This window comes from Pan troglodytes, chromosome 21, assembly GCF_028858775.2.
Source record: "Pan troglodytes isolate AG18354 chromosome 21, NHGRI_mPanTro3-v2.0_pri, whole genome shotgun sequence".
NCBI lineage: Eukaryota > Metazoa > Chordata > Mammalia > Primates > Hominidae > Pan > Pan troglodytes.
The window spans coordinates 65,905,693-65,931,731 of NC_072419.2; the positions used below are offsets into that span (position 1 = coordinate 65,905,693).

At 50.6% G+C, this 26,039-nt stretch overlaps 1 protein-coding gene across 4 annotated transcripts in view; it reads left to right on the forward strand.

Moving 5' to 3' along the window:
- Nucleotides 1–26,039, forward strand: part of PHACTR3 (phosphatase and actin regulator 3) — a 270,926-nt gene that overhangs the window by 23,535 nt on the left and 221,352 nt on the right. Inside the window, exon 1 of one of the 4 annotated variants that reach the window (XM_001141229.6) lies at nucleotides 3,610–4,200. The exons of 2 other annotated variants lie outside the window; for them this stretch is intronic. In XM_001141229.6, coding sequence (XP_001141229.1) covers nucleotides 4,083–4,200 — 118 coding nt within the window. In that variant the 5' untranslated portion in view covers nucleotides 3,610–4,082. Of the gene's footprint in view, nucleotides 1–3,609; nucleotides 4,201–26,039 lie in introns of those variants that run through there. One more of the 4 variants, XM_009437512.5, reaches the window with a different exon arrangement.

Sequence of the window (26,039 nt, forward strand, 5' to 3'; positions counted from 1 at the left end):
GCTTTTTTTTTTTTTTTAAAAAGCTTTATTGAAAGAATTTACATATCATTAAGTTCACGCATTTAAAGTATAAAATTCAGTGGTTTTTAGTATATTTACAGAGTTATAAAACCATCACCATAATCTAATTTTAGAACATTAAGAACATTTCTAGAACTCAAAAAAGAAACTGTACCCATTAGCAGTCAGCCCCTCTCTTCCCCCACTCCCCATCCTCGGCGTCCACAGATCTGCTTTCTGATCGGATGGATATTGCATATAACTGGGTTCATGTGACACGTGGCCTTCTGCCACTGGCTTCTTTTACATGCATAATGTTTTCCAGGTTCATCTGCACGTGATTGTGGCACATGTCAGTACGTCCCTCCTTTTCATGGCTGCATATTGTCCTACAGTTAGGATGGACCACATTTTATTTACCCATTTATCAGTCCATGGACATTTAGGTTGTTCGTAATTTTTTGGCCATTATGAAGCTTTGTTCATTCCAATAGGATTTCTGCAATGGCCTTCCAAATCCACCCCTTGCCAGGGATCTTGTTCAGGAGGGACAATTGGTGACTTTCACAAAAACCTGTTGTGGGCCCTCAAGGCTGGAAACCCTCCTCCAAACAGGTGCCTTTCACACACCTTGGGGACCAGATCCTCACAGGGCTCAAGCCAGTCATGGTCTGGAGATGACCGACTTTGAAAGCCAGAGTCTCTCCTGCAGGCAATTTACCCGGAGACCTTATTATTTTCTATTGATCAGTAGAGGTGGGATTGCTAACTTTTTTTAAATTTAAAACTATTTTTAGTATGGAACATCTCAAAGCCAAAGAATAATATAAGGAACAGCTCCGGCTCTACCTACCTTTAACAAACCACAGTGCTTTGCTAAAATAGATACTTCTAAGAAATAAAACTTGGTTGCATCTCATCTTCTGCTTCCCCACTCCATGTGGGCTCCTGAGCTCAAATGCCAAGTCCTATCCTTTTATATGTTTTTAACCCTCATCCATACACAGTTTGGTGGAGTAGGTGAATGGGTGCTGCTGTGTAGACCATCTGAAGGGACTAGGGATAATTTTTGGTGGTGCATGGACAAGGCAGTAACATTGGCTTAGATAGAAAGTTCCTTCCATTCTTTGTCCTTATGGTAACATTAAGGAGGATGACTCTATTCGGTGCCTGCCTGGCTGAACTCCTCTCTCACCCTTGGGCCCTTTTTAACCACACAGGAGACAGCTCAGGCCAAGAGTGGACTCAGGTATTGAGTTAGTGCCGTGGTCCCTCCCACCAATGCCAGCCAGCGAGGCTGTGCTCCATCAGTCCTATTGAAGGCTTCCTTTAACATGCATGTCGGCCCGGTGTGGAGGTGCACACTGTACTCCCAAGTACTAGGAAGGCTGAGGTGGGATGATTGTTTGAGCCCAGGAGTTTGAGGCTGTAGTGCACGATGATTGCCCCCGTGAATAGCCACTGCACTCCAGCCTGGAAAACAGAGCAAAACTCTTTCAAAAAAAAAAAAAAAAAAAAAAAGAGAGAGAAAGAAAAGAAAAAATATGTTTAAGTGCAAAGAGTTGATTTAAAGACAAATCTTAAGGTGATGGAAAGATAGGTTTTAAATAGGGAAGGCTAAAAAACATAGGGATGGTTGGCAAATGACAGACAGCTGGAGACCTCTGGTGTGATCTTTCTCCTCCCCCCCCACCTATAGCCAGTCTCTGGGCTCTATCCCTTCCTGCCCGTCCCCATCATCTCTGCACCTGCCATGGCTGGGTCAGCTGCAGGCTTCCTTCCAATGGAACTGAACTGTCTCAGGTGTTCATTCACCCAGACTCGGAAGGGGCCCAAGGCATGGTTGGGGGCAAGGATTCAGAAACCTTCCCATGGGGCCAGTACTCAGTGTGTCAGGACAGCCCCTGGGGACTTGGAGTGGGAGGTGTTGAAGACCCACTTGGAGAGACCCTGGGCCAAGAGCATTGGCTGTGGCCCAGCTCTTCCACGTGCTGGCTTGTGACCTGGGCAAGAGTGCTCACCTCTTGAAGTTGCCCTCATCTCAAAAGTGGAGACCACAGTAGCTCTCACCTACCAGGGCAGTTGTAGGAAGGAATGAGGTCCCCATGCAAAATGCTCAGTCCAAGGCTGGCAGGCCACGTCACCATCCAGCCAGCACATTTTTATGTGGATAAAACGTATCTATTCCTAGCAGTTTCCCACCAGTTTCCTCTTTGTTTCCTGATCTTAATTGCCAACTGTAATTAAATGATTATTTGGGCATCTTATTAGTGTGTTGGTGACCATTCTCGGCTTCACCCTCCCCCTTTCCCGGAAGACTCAAGGAGTTGGGGCGTCTCTGTGTTTGTGCACTGCTAGGTCCCTAATGCCTGGTGTGGTGCCTGGCACACACTCGACTCTGCACAGTCTGAATGAATGAATGAATCCTTTCTTTAGAGGTGACTGATGCTGCTGAAATAACTGCTGCTAAGATCCCAAAGCTCTGTGTGGAGTGAACATCCACTTTATTCCCCCTCCCCACCACCACCCCGCTCAGTTCTGTCCTTGGCGCTTAACCGGGATTTCGTCCACACTGCCAGCGCTCACACTGCACTCCCAGGCCCTGCTGTAGGTGCTAATCTGATGGGGGCAGGCTTAGGGAGGGCTCTGTCCCCAGCAGGAGGACCCTTGGTGAGCGACTCTCCCCGCTTGCCCCCACCCCTTCCAGCACCTGCAAAGGGGACTCAGAGCAGGGCTGCCCCATGGGGTTGTTTGAGAAATTGAAATGGGGGTGTCCTCCCCCAGGTGTCTCTGTGGTCCTTGAATCCTGGTGTCTGTTGAAATGCCTCCTCCTCTGGGCACCTTCCAGGACCAGGCCAGGTGACACCACTATTCCACCCCCGTCTCTACCCCTTTCCTGGACTTTCTTCCTTCCCTGCCCTGGCTGGGGAAGCAGCGGCTGCCTGCCTGTGTTCACCCCACACCACCGCTGGGGTTGTGAGAATCGCTCCTTAGCACCCTGGAGGACACCTCTGTGAGTGGCAGCCCTGGGGGGTGTCGCCTCCCTTGCCTGGCCCCTCAGGTTCCTAAGGGCGTCTGAGGAAAAGCCTCATTGGAAAGCGCCCGTGCCCTCCTCCCTCTCCCCCGCCCCCCCCGCCCCCCCGGCAGGGAGGAGGGTTCGGGGCGAGGGTTCGGAGTGTCCGGGGTGCCCTAGCAGGCCCAGGCCAGGTGGTTGCGGGGAGGAAGCTTCAGGTCGCTCCCCTCCGGTGCCGGGGTGGGCGCATCGGGACCCACTGGCCTCCCAGTCCCAGGAGAGGAAGGACCAGGGAAACCAGCTGTCTGCAGCTGCTGGGGAAATTAGGGGCTCTCAGGTTTCCCTTTCCTCCGGGAGGGGAGGAAACGGGACTAGGAAGCTTTCTTGTTTCTAGAGCACGGCTTGGTGGGGTGGGCGGCTCCTAACCCGGGGTCCAGCCCCGCCTCCCCCACCGCGGCGCGCGGTCCAGGTATGTGCGACCCCTCCCAGTGGCCACGCGCCTTCTCACGCCCCTCTCCCGTGACGTCATGCTCCTCTCGCGCGGCATGATGGGAGAATCCTAATGTTTTCCAACAGATGCTCCAAGAACAGCTTTCAGATTAAAGCAATTGCAAGAGCAAAGATTCTTCCTTTTCCCTTTTTTCCTGGGGGGGTGGGGGGTGGGGTGGGGGGAGGGAGCGCCCCCAGACATTCCAGGACATCACCCCCTGCCCCAAGCACGCAATAAACACTGACAAGAAAAAGTTTTTATTTCCTGGTTCAACTTTTTTTTTTTCCTGGAATATAGACTGAAGAATGGGAATAAACACGAATAAATAACAAAGCGAGGCCGCGCACGCCGGGATGCGCCTGGCTGCAGCCGGCGAGGCTATTGTCTCCCCGCCCTGAAGCCAGCCCCGGCGTCTTTCTCCAGCTCGTTTCCTTTCCCGGCCCTTTTTTTTTTTTTTTTTTTTTAATTTTCTTTTTTAAAAAGACGCCCCCTCCAGCCCCCTCGCCGGTGACCTTGGCCGCCTCGGATGCTCTGATTCCACGCGGCTCGCTCTAACTTGCCCCCGCGCCGGCCGGGCCCATGGCCGCGTCGGAGGACGGGAGCGGCTGCCTCGTGTCGCGGGGCCGCTCGCAGAGTGACCCCAGCGTCCTCACCGACTCCTCGGCCACCTCCTCCGCGGACGCCGGGGAGAACCCAGGTAACGGGCTGGGCGGGGGCGGCGGGCGGGTCGGGGAGGCCCGAGGCAGGTGGCGCTGGGAGCAGGACCCCGCGAGGCTCCGCGCCCCGCCTGCATTCGGGGAGCGGCGGCAGGAACCGGCGCTCGGCCCCGCGGTTCCTATCCCCAGTCTCGCAGGGCTGGGGCGCCTCGGAGCCCTTTGTCCATAAAAGAGCTGATTTCCTGGGTAGAGCCGGGCGCTGCAGCTTCCCCTCCTCTCCGGCTGGTGAGCTCTGCCGTCCCCTCGAAGGGGGCTTCCTTTCCTCGGGTGCTGACCGGCTGGGGGAAGAGAGGCAGACCCGTGGCCGCCTCCGCCCAGCTCCGGTTCTGGGCCATTCCCTCCCTCCCCACTGCCGGGCCCCAGCTCCGGACGTCCCCGCTTGGGCATCCGCTCCTGGAAGGCAGCGCTCCGCAGCTGAGGCCACCGCGCTGAGGGCTTCCACCGGGCGCCTGACTCCAGCGGGGCCTGGCGCACCTGGGCGCGCTAGCCCCCGGACAGGTGTGCTGGGCAGAGCCGCCGGCAGGGAGACGAAGGGCGTGCGCCAGGGCAGAGCCCGGTTTCGTGACAATGTGTGGACTCCGTCCACTCTTCCACCCCCATGGCAGCGTTGATTGTTTAGGTGATAAACCGGTCACAAAGGCGTCTGTAGGGCTTGATTGATTACTTTCCAGAGAGGAAGAAAGGCCTAATAAAGCAGGAGGGGGGGTGGGCTGTGTGCGCCTGTCACCATGGAGACGCAGGAAGCAAAGTGATCATTAAAACCTCTCTCCACCAGAAGGCAATTTTCACTTCACAGGGAGAAGTCTGGGCTTCTGAAATGTAGGGTTCAAAAAAAGAATCAAAGCTGGTGTTTTGGTATCAAGCCACAGGACTCAGTTTTGTATCTTAGAGAAGCACAATTCCTTCGTAGATTCTGTTTTGATAACAAGTTGCTTCGCCTGCCTTTGAAGACTTATTCTCTCTAAATGCAACGACCCCAAATGGGGACTTGATGATGTTAAATGGTGGGCATCAGAATCCCTGGGGCCCGGGTGAAGGCTGGCTTTGTGGGGAGGGATTCCTGCACTGGAACACATCAGAGCTTCCCGATAAACTGCCTAGAGGACTCATTACAGGCAGCTGTGTGGGCACTGGAGCACCCCCCCCATTTGAAAATTTAAACAATAAACCCGAGCAAGTATTGGAAGATTTCTTTGTTAAGACTATTGACACTGTGTCACTTGGTCAAACTAAGGTACCGGCCTGAATAAATCTCTGACTTTTCTTTATCTGGGAGGGCAGGTTAATTTCCTTAGAGTTTCAAGCAGAGGCTGCCATGGCAGACCCTTAAGGCTTTAATTAATCCTTTTACTAGGAATGGGGGATTCAGCCTTCAGCACTCCACGATGGATTGCCTTTCTCTGGGTTGGAGAGGCGCATCCACAACTGTTCCAATCATGGAAGTTGAGTGGCTTCTCATGAGAATCCTTCTAAGCTCCCTTTGTCTCCCTGGCAGTAAGAGGAAGCAAACTTGAAATGGAAATTATGGAGGACTTGGCTTTTTGGCTGTCTGTGAGTTTATGCCTCTGTGGGTGGGAGCGGAGGGTTGGGCAGGTGGTGCCGGTCCATGAGAGAAGGAGGAGGAAGGGCTGGGATGCCTGTGATTAAGTTATGCGTGGGAGGGCACAGGCTTGAGCTCTCCTCTGGTGCAACTGGTCTAAATGGGACCCAGGGAACAGGTGTCAGAGGTGAAAAGTCTAAAATATGTGCAATTCTGTGAGCAGTAGAACCTTACTAAAAAGCACCAAGCAATTAAGTATTTATGGATTGTGTGAAGCAGATTGTGTTTCTGTTCTGGCAGAAAGAGAATCAGAATCATCAAGTTGGAGGGAACTTGGGAACTTGATGGAGGAAGGGCGGGCTCAGAGAGTATTTTCTGTAAGCACCTTGCCTGGCTGGCCTGGTGTGTGCCTGCATACCTCTTTTGATGGTGGACTCAGTTCTTCCTGATGTAGTGCATACTTGTCTTTGGGCAGATCTGTTTAAGAATTCTTTTTCCAATGGTTCCAAAGGGTCTGGTACCCATCAGTCCTGATGGGATCTTCTCCTGCTGCGTGTTACTCAGGGCTTTCAGAGAGCCTGGGGTTTTAGGTATTGAAACAACCTCAGTCACTTCTTGGAAAGTCTAGGCCCTTCACCTGCTCTTCCTAGATGGCCTCCCTTATTTGTCCACCTGCTGCTCTAATGTGAGACTCCTGAAAATTGAACCTGAAGCTCCAGCTGTGGAATAACCTCACACAGAGTTAAGAAGCAGAGCTGTCTCCTCCCATCTAAATTCTATAATTTAATGAAAGAGTCCAAGGTTGCGTTCACCCTTTCCCCTGCAAAGGCATTTTTAATGCATCAGTATTCCCTTTGCAAAGACTCAAAGCGTTCTTCAAAAGGTGAGCTATGTTTTGACACCTCTTTCTCCCATTCTCCAGAGGTTACCCCTGCTGGGAATTGAGGGGCATCCTTTGGACTTTTCCTAATGTTTTATATACTTGTGTTGCTTGGAAAATGGCATATGGGAATGTGCTGGACTCATGGCTCTTCCATGAGTGGTTCTGCTCCACACTGGGTCTCGGAGATCTTGCCTCATTGCAATATCCATCTCCCTTTCCCTTTTAACACCCACACAGGATGCCAAGAAACAATTTTTCAGTTTAGCCATTGGATATTTGTATTGTTTCCAGTTTTTACCCACTATAGACAACAGAGCTGTAATTACCTGGGCACAAACTGCCTTGTACTCACCTGAGAATTTCCTCTAGGGTGTGTGTATGCCAGCTCTTGGGATGTTGAGGCCACAGGGGACCCACATATTTTATTTTAATGATACTGCACCCTCCTAGAAAATGTACGAATTCACACTTTCCGTAATCTATGAGAGTGCCCTTTCTCCAAACCCTTGCCAACACCTGAGATCATCAATCTATTTTTCTCTAGCACGAAGGGTGACAAATGGTTTCTTGTTGTGTTAATCTGCAGTTTCCTGATTCCTAGTGAGCATGAGTGTCTTTTTGTGGCCTTATTAGTGCATTAAATCTCCCGTGGCCGGGTCTGTGGCCATGGACTGTGTGGCGGGGATGAGATATTTCCCCTAGGCCTGACCTTCCCGCCACTTTCACCACTGCTTCGTTAATGGGCCCGTCTGTATCTACACAATGTGCCTCTCTATAAATCCGCACTCTACACCCGTGAGCATGGTTAGGTGTTCTTCCAAAATAGAAATTTAATCAAAGGTAAGGAAGCATCCCCTGATCTTTCCTCCTTCAGAGGAGCTCATGGTCACAAGGGGTTTTGCTTCCTTTTCTTCCATCTGCTCTCAGACTCTGGGACTAGGCTTCTGCCCGCTCCACATCCTGGGGCCAGCCCCTGGCATCGGCCCCAGCACGATGGTGGCCTCCTTCTTGTCGGGTCCCAGGCTGCCTCCTGGGCCTTCCTCAACATGATCCCATCACTGCTCCTCACCAGCCATCCCCTGTCCCTTGGCTGTCGCTGCCTTGCTCTGTCCTGGCTCCATGCCTCTCCAGCTCCTTTCTCCAACTCTCTGGCTCTGAGCTCCAGACCTTTGTGTTCTGCCCAGTCCTTCCAGTCCTTCAGACCTGTTCCCCACCCCAGTGAACTCTGATCTCATTTCTGATTTGCTCCTGGCACTCTTCAACACCTGGGGTTCTTGTCAGTTTCATTCTCTGTGGACCGTCCCTTCTAGACTGGGAGCCTCTTGAGGACAGGGAGCTTGACCGTCACCTGAAGTGCTGCACCCCTGAGCTCAGCACAGAGCTCAGATGCAGGAGACTTTCAGTAAGCATTTGTAGGACGAATGGGCACAAGCCCCAGGCACTGGTGTCTCAACCTATGTGGCGGTGCCTGGCCAGGCAACTGGCCACTCCTGCCAGCTGGATGGGGCCAGAGAGTGCTTGGAGGGTGAGCAAAGAGGAGCCAGCAGCTACGTCCTTCTGCAGGGCCGGGTCCAGGTCTGCTTTACTGCCTGGAGAGGGAGACCCTCTCAGAGCATCCTCTCCTGTCATGAGCTACAGACGGATGCACAGACACATTCCCCAGGCCCTGGGCTCAGGGCATCCCATGCTGGCCCCTTCCTCTTTTATGCCGCTCTGCCAGCAGACAGGTGTGGGCTTGTGCTGATGGCCACTTCCTTCATCACCTGTGCACCCTCATCACCCACACACCGTCAACACCAGGCTCTGTTCTTGACACCTCCCTCTCCCAAGGTCACAGGTCTGCCAGACACGGGCCTCCTGGAGCCCACCCCACTTGTTTCAGGTCTCCCACCCCCACCCCCACCCTCACCCCCACCAGGGTTTAGCTCCTACCTTCCCTTTCCTGGACAACCTCAACACTGAGTCTTGGTTCTCTTCCTCTTACCGGTTTTCCTGCAGAACAGGAAGTTTCCAAAATGCAAATGTGGTCTAGTCTCTCCTTTGCCTCAAACCCTCTAATGCTGCCCCCTTCCTGGGCGTGGGAGAGGGCGGAGGCAAGAGCCTCTTTTGTCTGTACCATGGCTCTTTCTAGCTTCCTTCCTCGAATGTTCTCTTATTCTGGAGTCCTGGGTTCTGAGGATCTCCCTCTGGCTCCTTGTAGAGTGTCTACATGGCTTAATTAGTAGTAGAACTATGCAGTAATTACCTTGTCAGCTTCTTCAGGGTTATTAAAAACATAAAAGCTAGATGCTTAAAAAATACTGAGTTTAAGAACTCAGAGTTTTTTTTTTGATTATGAAAGCATTGCCTGTTCATTATAGAAAATGGATGCTTTAAAATTCCTTTTCCTAGCTGGGCATGGTGGTCACACCTGTAATCCCAGCAGTTTGAGAGGCCTAGGTGGGCAGATTGCTTGAGCCCAGGAGTTTGAGACCAGCCTAGGCAACACAGTGAAACCCTGTCTCTATAAAAACTACAAAAAGTTAGCTGGTTGTGGTGGTGTGCTCCTGTCGTCCCAGCTACTTGGGGGGCTGAGCTGGGAGGATCGCTTGAGCTGGGGAAGCAGAGGTTGCATGGAGCTGACATCATGCCTCTGCACTCCAGCCTGCGTGACAGAGGTAGACCCTGTCTCCAAAGAAACAAAATTCCTGTTCTCTGCCCCCTTCTCACCCTAACACCACACAGAAGCCAATGACAATGGACCCCTTTGTCTTTAGGATCTGCCAGGTACCTGGCGAAGCTGTCAGCATTGGAACAACAGACATGAGGAAGTCAGGCCCAGGGGCACCGTCCAGCCTCACCTGCCTTCCTCATGGTCACAGGAACCTGTTTTCAGTACCTCACTTGGTACTCCTGGAGATGATCTCATTTGTTTATTAGACAAACTTGTTTATGGTCTGTCCAATACAGTAGCCACTAACTACATGTGGCAATTTGAATCTGAATAAAATAAAATAAATTAAGATTCTGTTTCCTCAGTTGTAGCCACATTTCAAGTGTGCGGGAGCCCCATGCAGCTGTGGCTGCCATACTGGATAGTGCAGATCTAGAACATTCCTTCCTTGCAGACAGCTTTGTTGGACGGTGCTGCTTGGATTGTAAGCTCCCTGAGGGCAGGGCCTTGCCTGTGGTCTTTTTGGCTGTGTCACCAGTGCTAGCACTGTGCTAACACTTGGTAGTTCCCCAATGAATGCTGACAGAATGGATGTGCCAGAGTGACTGGTGTGGTCTTGAGCTCTCCTGCGGGAAGGGACCCTCAGCCTCCCTAGTCTCATCATCTCATCCTCTGAAAGGGAGGGTACCCAGCAGAGATAATTTCCTATCCACACAGAACTCATTTATTTCAATTTAGTGAGCTTTCCCAGAGAACCTGCAATGCAGCACACTTGGCCCTTGCCAGAAGGGCCTCTTTGGACAAGAGAACAATGAGATGCAAAGAGATTCTTTCCCTGGGGCTAAATAAATGTGTCCAAGTCCTGGCTCAGCCATGGATAAGCTGTGTGACTTTGGGCAAGTCACTTTACCTCTCTGAATCTCAGTTTCCTTTAATGTAAAATGGTGGGCATTATTGTCCTTAAGTTCAGAATGAGTGAGGATAACTGAGCTGTTGTCTTTAACAATGAGTAAATTTTGAGACACAGCTTTAGGAGGCAGACACCTCCCCAAACATTCTCCAATCCCCTTGAGGTAATTCCATCTTTTGTTAACAAAGTCATGGCGGCAGTGACCACAGTGATGTATATAGCAGGGAGCGGGAGGAGGCGCAGCCTGCAGGTGGACCCCAGCCCTTCCGTGTGCCTGGCTGAGCTGGTCAGCCTCTCTGAGTTCTGTGAAATGTGAGTTAGAGCAGGACTGATCTGGCTAGGGGCCAGGCAGGAGTCACGGGACCGTGTCCCTCAGTGACGCAGAACAGCTTCAGGCACCAGGGCCATTCTCAGCAAATGGTGGAGGAAAGAGGAGGAGGAGGAGGATGTGGTTCCTGCTCTGATTCTGGATTTTGGGCCCCTGGCTCTAAAAGGCTCCTCCCCTACACTTTCCCACTCTCACCTTTTGTGGAGGCTGTGTCTCCCCTACCCCTGCCTCCCTCTCCGGCCCCAGGTCCACCCAGCCTCGGATGTTGTTCCCCGGCTCCCTTCCTGGCTCCCCAGCTCGTGAATGGAAATATCCTAGGGTCCCCCACCTTCACAAGTTATTCCCTCTTGTCTGGTAATTTTGGGATAGCACACTGGTTGTCTTGAAATGCGATTTGAATGTGTATTTTGCGGGGATTGTTTTACTCTGATGAGTTTGTTTCCTTTGCAAGTATATCTTCAGGGAAGGTGCTTTTTAGGGGAGGGTGGCTGTCTGGAATGACACAGGTGAGCCTTGTTAATGCTAGTCCTGTGGCATGGCCAAAGCATGCCGGAGGGAACGGTGCAGGTAGTGGGTGTGTCCTCGGCCCTCCCCAGAGCTTTAGCCAGGGCAGCATATGTGGGAGGATATGAAATGTCACAGGAACAGAGGCAAAAAGAAAAAGTTTGAAAAAAACTAGTATATTAGTTTGAGACCTTTTCTTATTGAATTTGAGAGCTGGGTTCTATTCCATGCACTAGAAAACTCTTTAACACAGGGCACCAAACTGCAGCGTCTGCAGGGCCAGGACTTCCGCTGTGGGAGGGTCAGGGTGTGTGCCTGCTGGGGCGGAGCTGCTTCTTGCCACATGGAAATGTGGGCCCAGGTTGGTGAGACCATCTTCATCTTTCTTTTTTTTTTTCCAGGACAGTGTCTCACTCTGTCGCCCAGGCTGGAGTGCAGTGATGCCATCTCGGCTCACTGCGACCTCTGCCTGCCTGGTTCAAGCAATTCTTGCCTGCTGGGTTCAAGCAATTCTCCTGCCTCAGCCTCCTGAGTGGCTGGGACTACAGGTGCGCGCCACCATGCCCAACTAATTTTTTCTGCATTTAGTAGAGATGGGGATTCACTATGCTGACCAGGCTGGTCTTGAACTCTTGACCTCGTGATCCGCCCACTTTGGCCTCCCAAAGTGCTGGGATTACAGGCGTAAGCCACCGCGCCTGGCTGACCATCTTGTTTTAAGAGTGACACTGGGAATCCAGATTTTTATATGACATGTTGTGTTAGGATTTTGTGTTGCTATAAAGAAATACCTGAGACTGGGTAATTTATAAATAAAAGAGGTTTAATTGGCTCACGGTTCTGAGGGCTGTGCGGGAAGCGTGGTGCCAGCATCTGCTCCTGGTCAGGCCTCAGGAGGCTTCCAATTATGGCAGAAGGCAAAGGGGGAGCCGGCACATCACACAGTGAGAGTGGAAGCAAGAGAGGGACGAGGAAGGGAGGTGCCAGGCTTTTTTAAACAACCAGATCTTTTATGAACTATCAGAATGAGAACTCCCTCAGCACCAAGCCATTCATGAGGAATCCGCCCCCATGATTCAAACGCCTCCCACCCAGCCCCACCTCCAACATTAGGGATTCCATTTCAACATGAGATTTGGAGGGGACAAATATTCAAACCCTATCGGATATGATTTTTAAATATTGACAAGTTTATCTATTAGGGATTGGGTTGACTTTATGTAATAGAAAACCTAAATAACACTGGCTTAAAGAAGATAAAGGTTTTCCTTCCACCAGAAGTCCAGACAGCATGATGGCATCCCTGTCGTAGGGTGGGACGTTCAGTGAATTTCATACTGAATTCTGGTTGCAACATGGTTGCTTCACCTCCAGCAACAAGTACATTTTCTAGGCAGGACAAAGAGGGTAGGGAGAGGCACAGGGGTGTCCACCTGCCGAGTTTGACATTGCCTTCTTGGGAGCACTGCCCAGTGACACCCACTTATACCTCCTTGGCCTGAGGACATCAAAAGGCTACTCCCAGCTGCCAGGGAGCCTGGGAAGTGTAGCTTTTTCTTTTTGTTTGTTTGTTTGTTTGCTTAAGATAGGTGTATTGCTACCCTAACAAGAGCAGGTTCCGCGGAAGGGGAGGGTGAGAATGACTATCAGGTAGTGAACTACAGTCTCTGCCATATCAACTTTATAAAAGCACAATGTGATCAAAACAAAACATGTCTGGGAGCTGCATGTGGCCTGTAGTTGCCCTTTCAAACCTCAGATAGAAAGAATCTCATGGGAAGACTGAAGCAGTTTTTATGTTTTGTGCCATTACTAAGAAATTAAAGGTTGGACTAAGATATGTGATCCAAGACTAAACATTATGTCCATTCAAATTTTATTTAACAATATCCAGGGAACAAGATAGGCAGGGTCACTGTTCCTCACAGAGCCAATCATCTGGTCAGCGATCAACGGCTGGAGTGAAAATGTGCTTATTGTCAACTCTTGTTATAAAAGGAGCCATCATACTTCCTTTCATTGAATATTCCTCTAAACCCTTGAGGTAGGGCCAGAAAGCTAGCGAGGCTGAGTAACCGGCCCATGGTCACATTTATATAAAGGGGTAGCTTAAAGAGGATCTTGAATTCAAGTGAGTCTGAGGCCCGGCCCATCCCTATCTGCACCACCCAGCTTCTGCCTCCCTCATCCTGCATCTTACTGGAAAGCGGTCCTCTGTCCTTTACATGGAATAGATATGTGTGTTTCACCCCCATTCCTGGCTCCAGCCATCTAGCTGACAGACGTATACATACCTGTAGTCACAAAAGCACACAGAGGCAGATGTACTCTTTCATTTCCCAGTTCATTTAACCAGAATGGCCACTGGGACAAGATTTATTTATTGAAAGTCAGGCAAGGCGATGGCAGAGAATCAGCTGTCTGTAGAGTTGTTGAAGGTCGCGTCTTTAATGGGCTGGGACTCGTGTTCCTGTTTGTTAAAGCAAGTCGGTTGGATGGGTAGCTTGGCAACGCACCTTACCTAATGGTCACGACATCTGTAGACTTTGACGTTGATTAGTTGGCAGCCACGAAATGGATCAGCCCTGCACTGAGAAGACGGGAGCTGTGGCTATACGACCTAAGAAGTGTGTTTATTATACATACTATGCTCCTGTTTGTAATACAACCCTTTTAAAAAGTCACCATTGGTCTTGCAATACTCTTCCTAATGAGTTGTATTGTTATGGCATTACTTTTTGGTTCAATTGTCTCTTGAAAGTTTGTATCCATATATAGAAAAAATTGTTGCCTTATTGTAATCACTAGCTCTGGAGTTTCAATGAAGTCAGGAAGATATGCCAAAAATGATCTTTCTGCTTCCCTTTGGCAGGAAGGCATTGTCTTAGGCAGCGTTACTCCTGGGGTGACTCTGCGTTTCTTGAGTCACGTGAGTCAAGTGGTTGCTGACTTTGGCATGTTTATTGGCCGGGTTTTTTGTGCAAAGCTTCTGAGATCTGATGACCTCCACGGTGTCAGGACTGTCTTGTCACCTGTTTTTCGGGGATCTGCCTGGCCCCTACCCCACATTCTTTATTTTCCTGTTATTCTCTGTATACAACCAGAGATACAGGTTTTCCATCGAGAGGGGGCCTATAGAAGTGTTCTTTCCAATCAAGCTTATTTACATAAAAAAGAACATGACTTAAAAATAGTAATAATGTAGTGGTGGTAATACACAGAAATATGTGAAGAAACCATGAAGGTAGTGCTTGGAAGACACAGGTATGCCAAAAACCACAAAGCTGGTGTACAGGTTTCAGTGAAATGGGGAAATGCTGTTATAAATTTTCATCTTGGTCTTGTGGCCCGGCCATGATTACTTACCTATTTGCTGATGCATTAAGCACTACAGTGTGCATGGAGCTTGGTGTGAGGGTGATGAAAGGGGCATCGTGCATCCGGGAAGGTCATGGTCTGGCTAGGGGCATAACATTTTGACAAGTAAAATGACAGGGCACATATGTAATAAGTGCCAGGCCTCTCAAACTTGTCCCCTTCTGTGCTGTATCCCATTCATTCTCTGCCAGGTATGACAGGCTTCTGCAAAAGCATTCTTCAGACCTCCGTGGCCCTACAGCATTGAGCTTTCAGTCCTTGGGTTTCTGAAGGTTGGCAGGGTCGAAGGTCCAGGCTGCCTCTTCTCCGTGCATCTCTTATCCTTCTTGGACCTGCAGTCTAAACCAGCCATGTTAGTCTTGTGTAGTGGTGAAGATACATGGGACCTCTTAGGGCCTAGGCTGGAAACCTTCACTTATGCTGATTCTGTTAGCCTATTGGCCAACTTCAGGTCAAAGGGAGGGAAATACACTTGACCCCTTTGGTTGGGGGAGCAGGAAAGTCATATGTAGATACAGGAGAGGTGGAGAATTGGGGCCAGTCTTGTAATCCACACATTAGGCTTATTTCTCTATGTAGTCTGTGGGCTCCTGGAGTCAGAATCACCTTGGAATCTCCTGCCACCTCTGATAGGGTGATGCCTTGACATTGGATGCCAACAGACAAGGTCTGTGGGGTGCTTGCAGATATGTGGTCTCTGGTGTCAGACTGCCTGGGTTCACTGTGTGGCTTTGGAAGATCTACCTAACATCTCTGATCCACAGTTTTCCCATCTGCAGAATGAGGATTACTTTACTTATATTAATACCCCCTTAGACGAGCAGTCATGATGCTGAGATGAGATGAATTCTGTAAAGCGTTTAGCACAGTTCCTGGGACACAGGAAGATCCTTGTCACCATGAGCTAGCATTCGCCTCCTCCTATCACCGTGGAGAAGCTTTCACCAAAGGCCATGTCTTGGTGGATAAGAGCAGGAGGTTCTGATCTGGTGCAGTTTTGAGGCTCCCAGTTGCCCTTGTCTTCCTTTGGGCCTCAAGATGCAGGAGGGAGGGCTTTCCTGGCCTGAGCTGCTGGGTGAAATCGGGCATCCCTCTAGAACTTCCTCCCCTCACCCTGTACTGCCCTGGAGCTGGTTCAGGAGACTGCTGGCATGCACCGGGAAGCTCCGCTCAAGGCGTTGCCCCCTGATTTCCTAGTAGGGGAGCTGGCTTGAGGCAGTCAGAATACTGAGTTGGGTAAAAGACCCAGGGTCAGAGGCTGAGTCTCATTCCAGCTGGGACGTGAGGCTGTGGTTGCGCTGAGCTGACCACCAGCCCCTGGGTTCCTTAGGGTTGCCTCTGGGCTCAGGAAGGAAACTGCATGTAGACACTGAGTTAAGGGAGCACTAGCTGTTTGCTTTGGTTAGTTCTTTCCCCTAATCCTTGCAAGTAGCTGGTTCTGCTTTGATGTGAAATAAAAGATTTAGGGAGAATTTATAATTTAGCTCATTTTTGTTTAATGGGAAGGGTGAGTTTTGGAGCACATTTAATACCATGCCATGTGGGGTAAGCTCAGAGCGTTGCCTGCACTCTCATTCACCTGGGCTGGCTTTCCCCGCTCGCTTCCCCGTTGGGAGTCTAATACAGCCTGCCTTTTCCTTAAGATCATTACTTCAAACAGTGTTGACATTTTAATGTGATTATTTTCCTGTAATATTTTTCCAGCCCTTTTCTGCTTAGGGAGTATATTTGCATCCTTTTTCTTTAGGGATTTGTGTTGTTCCAGCTCCATCCTGGTCTGTAGAATAGAGCTATGCTCATAGCAGGTGCATGGTAAATATTGATTGACTCTTGGGTATGTGATAGTGACGTCTAGCACCCCTCCTCATACCTATTCCCATGTTCCCATAAAAAAATTAAAATCGAGGGAGAAAAACCCAAAAAAACAACAATAAACAAAGAGTTCCATGATGGCTTCAGGTTAAATAGTCTCACCCTGTTGGAAATTCCTGGAGCAAATGAGCAAGCCAGTGGGCAGGAGCCCGAGTGTGAGTTCTCAGGAATATACATCACTGAAAGTGAGCCCACACATTTGTTAATGATTGGTCTCTGTGTGGTGTTAAAAAATTAACTAATAACAATTTATTCCAGAGGATATTAGCGTAGAGCAGCTATTTTCTTATAGGAAAAGAGGGATTCCAGTCATTTTTTTTTTCTGTTTTGTTGAACTGATGTTTGCATCTTGCCTGGTGAAATCTTTAGCAAGGAGGAGGTGGAAGTTGTTCACTTTAGCACCCAGGGGCTCAGCTAACATTTCGTGGGGCTGACATTCTGGGTGCCTGTGCTAGGTGTGGAAGGAGAATTAAGCGGCTTCTGTCCACAATTGAGAGCCTGAGTAGAAAAAAGAGGCATAGCTCACGGCACGTGTCATTTCTCCCTTCGTCCCTCCTTCCATCCCTCCCTCTGTCCTTCTTCTTTCTCTTTCCCTTCCAGCAAATTTAGTGCCTATGATAATGTCAGGGGTGAGGCTGGGCTTGGGGAATAGTGCAGCAAACCGACCTGTTGCCTCATCCTCATGGTAGATCGTCTGGTGAGTGATGGGCTTGGATCACATCAGCTCATAGGCGAATGCCCCATCCAGCTGTGGGGAGGCTGCCCTGGAGCCCTGCGGGCTTGTAGAGGGGTTGGCATGTCTGGGGATCTGAGGGAAGGGTCCAGGGGAGGGCACTTGAGTTAGAGCCAAAAGGTGGCTTCGAATTAACTAGCCCAGCCGGAAAGGGAAAGGTATGCTAGGCCGAGAGATTGGCAGTGCAAAGGCCAGGTGGTGGGGGCAGCTTCGGCTGGAGCCAGAGGCAAGAGAGAAGCAGGAGTATGGCGGGATGGGGCTGCAGGGGAGCTGGGAGCCAGACGGTTGGGGCCTCCTGGACTGGGGAGGAGCTTGTCTGCCATGAGGGAACCATGGGATGTCTGAAGAGAGGGATGTGAGTGTGTGTGTGCGTGAGTGTGTGTGACAGAGACCAAGAGACAGTGTGATCGGGCACATTTCCAAGCCGTCACTCTGGCTGGCCACCCCGGGTGGAAATGGGTCCTAGGAAGGCAGCAGAGTGAGACCAGGGAAGAGGGTGTGGCAGCCACAGATGGTGGGGCCTGGGCTGGGGTTTGCAGAGCTCATTCAGAAAAGGGGCTGGGACTACGTTGCCCAGAGGAAGATCTGTGCAGGAGAGGAGGCTCAATCTCAGCTTGGAAGGGAAGGGCAGGAGAGGGAAGGGAAGGGTATGTGCCATGAGGCACCTACGTGGTGTCTGGGCACTCCATGGTGCAGCCAAAGGCTCCTCCCAGGATCCTCATGCAGGAGCCCTGAAGGCTGTGCAAGAGGTGCTGTCTCACCCTGAGCAGGGCCGAGAGCCTGAGAGGTGCTGTCTCACCCTGAGCAGGGCTGAGAGCCTGGAACTGTTTAGAGAGAGTCTGGGGCAGTGCAGGATACTCGGAGAGATTGCCTGGGGTGCCCTAGGATGGACTGTGTTTTCTTCTTTATACATGAGAAGCTGGAAAATGGGAGTTGGACGTGGATTCCGTGGGCAAAGGTTCTTTTCCTGGCACAGTGGAGCAGGGATGCTGGCAGGGGTGGATGCTCACTACCTCCTGTGTGCTTCTCCTACTGTGAGCAAATGTGGAAGGGAGAATTGCTATATGAAGACCCTCCATGACCCATATCCTGTATAGCCCCCTCCCCTGAGTGTGGCAGGAACCAGTGACTGTGACAGGTTTCGCCTGCATGCCTAGGCTATCTTATATGCACAGGAGACTTTAAGAAAGTATAAGCCTTGGTGGCCCTGCCCTAATCAGGGAAGCCTTAAAGGGGACAAAATTCTTCCTGGAGATTGAGACTGGAAGCACAGGATGGAAGCGGGGGATGCTGGTTTGAAGATGGAGGGGACTATGTGGAAGGGAATGTGAGTGACCTCTAGGAGCTGAGAGTGGCCCCTGCTGATGGTCAACAGAGAGATAGGGATCTTAGTGCCATAGCTGCAGGGATCTGACTCTTGCCAACACCCTGAGTGAGCACGGAAGTAGAGTTTCCCCTTGAGGGAAGATGAGAAGGCACCCCACTGCTACACTGATTTCAGCCTTTCGGACCCCGAGCAGATGAGAAGACACCTGGGCTGACACACCGATTTCAGCCTTTGAGACCCCAAGCAGAGGACCCAGTCCTGCCATGTCCTGACTTCTGACTTACGGAACTAGGAGCTAATAAGTGGGTGTTATTTGAAGCCAGTAAGCTTATGGTTTTGTGTTATGCAGCAATAGAAAACTAATACGGGGAGGGAAGTTTATTGCTTCCATATTACAGGGGAAAGCCTCAGGTTCAGAGAGGTGAAGGGATCGTCCTGGTCACCTGGCTACCCTGGCGGAGCTGAGACGCAAAGCTGTGTGGCCAGACTCTGATGCTCCTGCTGTGTGCTGCCTCGGTTTCCTGATATGCAAAATGGGCTGGTCATGGCATTGTCCTGAGGCCGCAGGAGGAGTGGCCTGGAGGCTGTGCCAGCTGTGAAAGTGTCAGGGCCCTTGTGACTGTTGTCACCCTCCCTGTTGGCACACAGGACCTGGAGGGGTGCCCCTCCGAGGCTCTCCCTGGCTCCTCACACTCACCCTAACCCCGGTGTGTTTCCATGGTTACTGGTGGCTTGACTAGTGTGACTCTCAAGCTGGCCCCATAGCCACTCCTTTTTATGTGTATTTCTAATTTCCTTTAGAGCATTTTTAAACTTTTCGCTTTGAAATATTTTAGACATCTAAAAATGTCACAAAATAGTAAAAAATAACTCCTGCGTACCTTTCACCTATATTCCCCAAATAACATCCCACTTAACTACAGTAAGTCATCAAAAAGAAGAAATTAGCTTTGGTACAATACAATTAACTCATCTACCGACCTGATCTGAATTGAGTCCATTTTTCTGCTAACATGCTTTTCTATCCTGTGATCCACCCAGGATCCCACGTGGCATGCGGCCAGCATGTCTCCTTAGCGTCCGCCAATGTGGAACAGTTCCTTAGTGTCTTCATAGCCTGATGCCTTTGAAGAGTACTTTCAGTTATTTTGTAGACTGTCCCTAAATGAGGGGTTGTCTGATGTTTCCTTCTTATTAAATCGAGTATATGCGTTTTTGGCACAAATCCCCCATAAGCGATGTCGCTGGAGATCCCTAGGTCAGTTGGACCAATCCTGGTGATGTTGACTGTGGTTGCTCAGCCAGGTGCCTCTGCTCTAAAGTTAACACTTTCTTCCTCTTTGTAATTCGTCAGCGTTTTGTGGGAAACCTTGAGACTGTCAGACATCGTTTCTCATCACACCTTTTCCCACCCTGGGAATCCTCGCCTGCCAGTTGTCACCATGGTGCGTGTTCAGGGGTGGCTGTCTTTCCGTCATTTCTCTTAAATGTATTAGTGAGTTCCATTACTCACTAATAAAGGAAAGCTTCCCCCACGCTCCCATGTATTTATTCACCTGTTTACTTACACTAGTGTGGACGCCTGCATGTATGTTTATCCTGTGGAGTAGAGTCCACTGCTGTCATCTTCTTGTTGCTGGAACTGTCCCAGACGTGGCCACTGGGAGCTCCTTCGAGTCGGTGTCTGTGCCAATGGAGTGCTCCCATCATTGTCTGAGCTCTTGCTTTCTGGCAGCATAAGACGCTCCAGGCCCCCAGGGCCTCGCCTCTGCTGAGGTGCTTGCTGTGCAGGATTTGGGAAGGTGCTCTCAAGGGCTGTGGGCTCCCATGCCTGCTTCCGCCTCATCCTTGCAGACCCCTGTGCAGGTAGGTTGTTTGTAGGTGAGCACCCCAGTGCATATAGACTGATGTAGCCAGGTTCCCCAGCGAGCAGGTGGCAGAGGTGGGGCTTGCCCAGACTCGTGCTCTTGCCCTGTGGAAGGACCTATGAGTCAGACCCCACACAGGGATTAGGTGGGGCCATGCTGGGCAGCCCATGTCAGCCTGGCACATCTTGGGGACTGTCCACAGTGTCAGGGCTGGGAGCATGGTCTTGGCACATGTAACATGCACCATTTCTCCCTTTCTTCTGGGGTTCAGGCATATTTCTGGTCCATGATAAGATCTTTGCCTCCTTCCTGTCTTTCTTGCCCTCGTGGATGGCCCAGAATCCTTTGTAGATTTCCCACAGTGGCCTTTCCCAGGCAGGCACTGGCTGGCAGTGGCAGTCTAGCCTTCCTGCCTGCCTCAGTGGCCTTCCCTGAAGGAGCTGTACAAAGGTGACAGGGAGCACAGGCCACTGGCCCCTGGGGAGGTGTGGGGCATGGTGAGCCACGTCCACCACATACTGTGTGCCAAGCTGGAAAAGAGTTTGGGGGTGCAGAGGACAGAGGAAGGGAGGTCACCTCTACAGAATCACATGGCACTTAATTTGTCTTTCCTCTTCCCTACCCACTCCCCTCCTTTCTTCCCAGAGACAAGAGGCAGCTCCTGGGAGAAGGCACAGCCTCTGAGACTCACAAGCAGATCTTTTAAGGTCAACTTTGCCATCTGTCTTTTAGGCAATAACCTTCACTACAGCTTTTTCTGCTTATTTTTGTCGAAAGTCATTGGGAGAATGAGTCATTGCGTGTGTATGCCTGTGTGTTTGTGCATATATATATGTGTGTGTGTATGTGCATGCACAAGTATGTGTTTGTGTGTGCAGGTGTGCACGTGTGGGTACTTCCCCTGATTTTTTTTTTGTGACATAACTTCCCCTCATTTTTTTGAAAGGCTGAAAGGGACTCAGGGTCAAGGCCATGGTGCATCCCTCCTGCAGGGAGCTGGAGCTGGGTGCCTGGAAGCTGGCCTTTGGGTCGGGCTTCAGCCTCAGCCCTACTGACTGTGCCTGGCCAACCTCTGTCAGTCCCTTCATCAGGCCATGCTTTAAGGTCCTCCTCTATAAACTGGGGGCAATGCTAGTTCCTACTCCTGGGGTGGGTATGAGTTCCAGATGAGGCACGTGACCTTTGCAGGATTTTAACATTACAGTGACATAATGGTAATTTACCTACTGGTAAATGCTCTGTTCATGTCAGTTAGTAGAATAGAAAGTGCTGGCCCTGCTGACACAGCAGCCATCTCCTGGTTTGCGATGGACACTATCTCAGGAGGAGGCTGCCGTGTGCCTGCTGCAAGGGGTGCTCCCTGTTTGCTAGGGAGGCCCAGAGACTGCCCCGGCACCTTGCTGCACACAGAGAGGCTGTGTGTGTCTCTTGACCCTTCAGCTCCACACTGGGAATGAGGGAGACCAGAGGTTAGAGATGCCTCGGGACCTGAGCCAGGCACCAGCTCCCATCTGTCCATCTGTCCTGGGCTGCTGGGGGAGCCGGCTCTGGCCAGGACTGATGATTCCTGGCACCCACCAGGAGATGCACATCCTGCTTGAAAGCTGTGAACTGCTATCCAGAGTGTCTGGGCTTATCCTGTTGGAGCAAAACCCCTGGGCTAATATGTAATCCCATTGTGAAATGTATTTCAAGGAGGGCTTCTACAAGGATTCTAATTTTACAGCAGCTTTAACCAAAAAAAAAAAAAAAAAAAAAAAACAAACCCAAATCTTCAGCAAACACTCAGAACCATGGTTCCTGTATGATGTATAGCTTTCAAAAACACTCCCCTACCCCTTGGAAATATAGGCAGGGAAGGGAAAATAAATGTTTTTTGTGGGAGGCAGGAGCATTATTGAAAAAAACTCAACAGGCTTTTTAAAACTGGAAAAGTAGAACGCGCGCATGTTGAAAAATTCCAGGGCGGCTGGAGACAGGATGGGGTGGGGCAGGTATGTCGGCTCCGCATGGATCAGGCTTGGTCCAGCCCGTGTTATGACCTGCCAGCTGTCTGCTTCTCCTCTTTGGCCTCAGTTTCCTCATCTATAAAATGGGAATTATAGTATTGTATACACCATGCAGCTGTTATGGGGGTTAAATGATATGATCTGTCACATTCCTGTTACATGTATGTATTCAACAAACATCGACTGTCTTTTTCATTAGTGAAAACCAGGTCTCTCTGGCTGTGCACCCGTCTCTCGTCCCGCAACAGCTGCTGATGGCTTTCTTGTGTACGCTCTCAGGAAATTTCTATGCATTCTTTTCTTCTTCGTTTGTTTGTAATATGAAGGGAAACATAAGCTAGCCCCTGTTCTGTGCCTGGCTTTTCCCTCTTAAAACTGCATCTGCGGGATATAGATATGAAGTTTGAAGGATACGTGGGAATGGACCAGATGAAGGTGGGGTGGGGATGGTGACCACTGTCCCTGGCAGAGGAACAGCGGATGTGGTGGCCCTGTGGTGGGAGGGGCACCATGTGAGCATGGGCTGAACGGCTGGTGCGTGGGGATGGGGAGGTGGCTTGGGCCTGCCACGCGGGACAGGGAAGACCAGGTTGAGGGTTTTTGTCTGTATCCTATGGAGTGATGGAGACCTGCTGACACTTATGGAGCAGAGGGTGACCCACTGATCTGGGACTCGGAAAGGTCACCCCACTTCTGCTTTGGTGCCCATGGGCGTTGTGTAGAGAAGGTGTCCTGTTTTGGTTTCCCAAGAGAGGAAATGGACCCGCTGGCAGGAGAAGTGGGGGAGAGTGGTTGGGAGCTGCTGGTGTCTTGCCTCTCGATTTGGAGGGTGGGGACATAAGAGTGGGAAATGGCTGGGGCAGTGTCTCTAGAGGGTGGCTTTCTTCGATGTGAGCCTGGAAGTTGGTGAAAATTGCCTCTCTTTTGGTGCTCTCATGGGTGTTTGGATATTTTGATCCCCAGGTCATCTTTCAAGCCAAGTACAGCATGCACCAACCCCTACGTGGCTGCATCCTACAGACCCTGATCCACTGGTGGACTGCTCCACACCTGCTCCTTGTTGGGGTCTCTGTCCTCCTGGGTGATCTTCTAGAGCAGGAGTCTCAAGCTTTAGGGTATATGAGACTCGCCTGGGGTCTTGTCTATGCAGCATGCTGGGTCCCTTCCCAGAGCTCCTGACTTGACGCATCTGCCATGAAGCCAGCATGAACATGCATTTCTAGCAAGATCTCAGGTGCCGCTGATGCTGCTGATCTGAGGACACCCTGCTCTGGAGACTAGAAACATCTCTGGCCTGGTCTCCCTCCCATGCTGCTCCTGTGTAGCCTGCAGGAGACACCTCCTGGCAGCCGGGTGTGCAGGCTGGTCCAGCGCAGCCACCTCAGTCGCTACCGGAGTGGTCTCTGGCACCTCGAGTACCATTCTCTGGGCCTATCCAAGGAACATATTCCAGGGGCTGGAGCTGACCTGCTGGAGCCCCCTAACTCAGTCTGATGGAAAGAAGACTTAAAAAAAAACTTGTGATGTTAATTTAAATTTTACAGAAAAATTGTGAAGCTAGTACAAAGACTTTATGTAAACCCCCCACCCTGGTTCCCTTTCATTCTTATAGTAGATTTGTATCACTAATGAACCACTCTTGAAACATTATTATTAACTCAAGTTCATACTTTATTCCAACGTCCTTAGTATTTTTCTAATGCCCTTTTTCCATCCCAGGATGCCATCCAGATCCCGCATGACATCTGGACATCATGTACCTTCAGGCTGTCTTGTTGTGACGCCTTTTCTGACTTTGCTTGTTCTTAGTGACCTTAGCAGTTTTGAGGAGCACCTGTAGGGTGTTCTGTAGAATGTCTTTCAATCCAGAACTTCTTTTTAAACTCCTCATCTGCTTGTGGGGCATCTTGAGTCATGGAAATAGATTCTCATTTGTTTTCTTTGTAAATTCTGCCTAGAGCCAGGGACTGCAGAGATCTCTCTGGAATCTGATAGCTAGAGGCCTCAGTTGACCCTGAGGCAGGCCCCATTCCTGTTAGAGAAGGTGCGTGGAGCTGGTGTGGTTGGGAGGAGTGGTTGAGAATGGTCTCTGTGGGCACGGGGTTTGCCCGGCAGGCAGCTGCCCAGTATGGCTGCCTGTGTGGCTGATGTCATGTTCTCATCCCATCTGATGCACTCTCCGCAAGTCACTTTCAGAAACTGGAAGATCCCACTTAATTCTGCTCTGGAATATATTTAGAAATCTATTCATGGCCCTCTCCCAAAGCTGATGTTAAAATTAAGAGATATCATTTGTAGGATGTCATGGCTGTGCAGGAGGAACATGCTGATGTCTCCCTGGCCGCCTTTGGCTTCTTCTCTTGCTTAGGGATTTGCCCAACTCCCATTGCCCATCTGAGCCCAGCTTTCCCCCTCTGAGCCCAGTTTTCCTCCTCTCACCCCAATGTCAGAGTGGGCACATCCTCCCTGCGGAGGCATGCAGGCTTTTCCTCTGCATGCACCGTCTCTGTCTTGCGTGACAGCCCGGGGCTGTTTCTCACCCTTGTTACCCTGGGGTTCTTGGCTGAGAGCTCCTGGGCAGGGGCTGACTTTGAGATGAGGCTTCTCTGTTCGTTTCTGGCTGGTTCTAGATCTGGGTGGCATTTGGAGGGTGCACCGCTTATATCTGTGACCGAATACCTCAGCATTTGCGGTAAGGGACGTGGAGATTTCTGTGCTGCAAGAGATCTTAGTGCTTCTATTGTGCTGGGGAGAGGCCAGCCCATCTTGGGGTACCAGGGCTGGACCAAACTTTAGAGGGCGTCTGACCCAGGTGTTCAGAGCCAGAAATATTATTTGCAATCCTCTGCAGGGAATTTAAAAATGAAACCATTCTGAACTCTCCCTCCAGAATTCATGGTCGTCAGCCATTCAACAAATATTTACTGGACACCTGTTTTAAGCCTGTCACCGTTTTTGGAGTATGCATATAGCTATATATGGCAGGTTGCAGTGACGACTCATGTCTCTGCCTTCATGGAATGAGTAGTCTCGTGGGATGAGGGGAAACAGACAGCATAGAAATAGATGTATGATGGGACTCTAGGTGGTTATAGATGCCTGGAGTGAGGATAAAGTGAGGCTGGAGGAATGAGACTGGCAGGGAGGAGAGCCCAACTGTCTGTGATAGATGGTCAGAGAGGACCTCAGAGCAGGGCATCTGTGCAGAGACCAGGCAAAGTGAGGGAGCTGGTCATGTGACTACCCTCGAGAAGAACACTAGGGCAGCGGGAACAGCAGGTGCAATGGCCCTGCAGCAGGCATGTGCTTGGGTGTGGGAGGAACAAGGAGACCAGTGAGGCTGAGTGAGTGATGGAAAGGGGCAAGTTTTTGATGCCCACAATGCCAAGAGGTGGCCAGGGGAGGATCCCAGGGAGGTGCCGAGGCCTGGGGGAAGACTTGGGCTTTGTTTTCAGAGCTGGCCGTTGAAGATTTGAATGGCTGCAGTGTGAGATGAGATTGTGCTGGAGGATCCGAAGGTCATTTAGTCAGAGATGCTGGTGGTTTGGAGCAGGTTGTTCACAGCAGATGTTTTTTGTGCCTGCATCACAATTCCTTGGACCAGCTCTGCCTTGGTCTTCAGCTGTGGCTTCAATCAACCAGCATGTTGGGTGATGAGTGCTGTATTGGAGCAGGTGGCTACACTTTCAGGAATGCTGCAAGCTGGCCGCAGTGGGAAGTATTTACACCATGGCAATTGGCAAATATACATATCAGCTCCCTTATACCACCCAAACACTTTCCAGCACAGCACAGCCATGAGCCCGGTGCTGTGG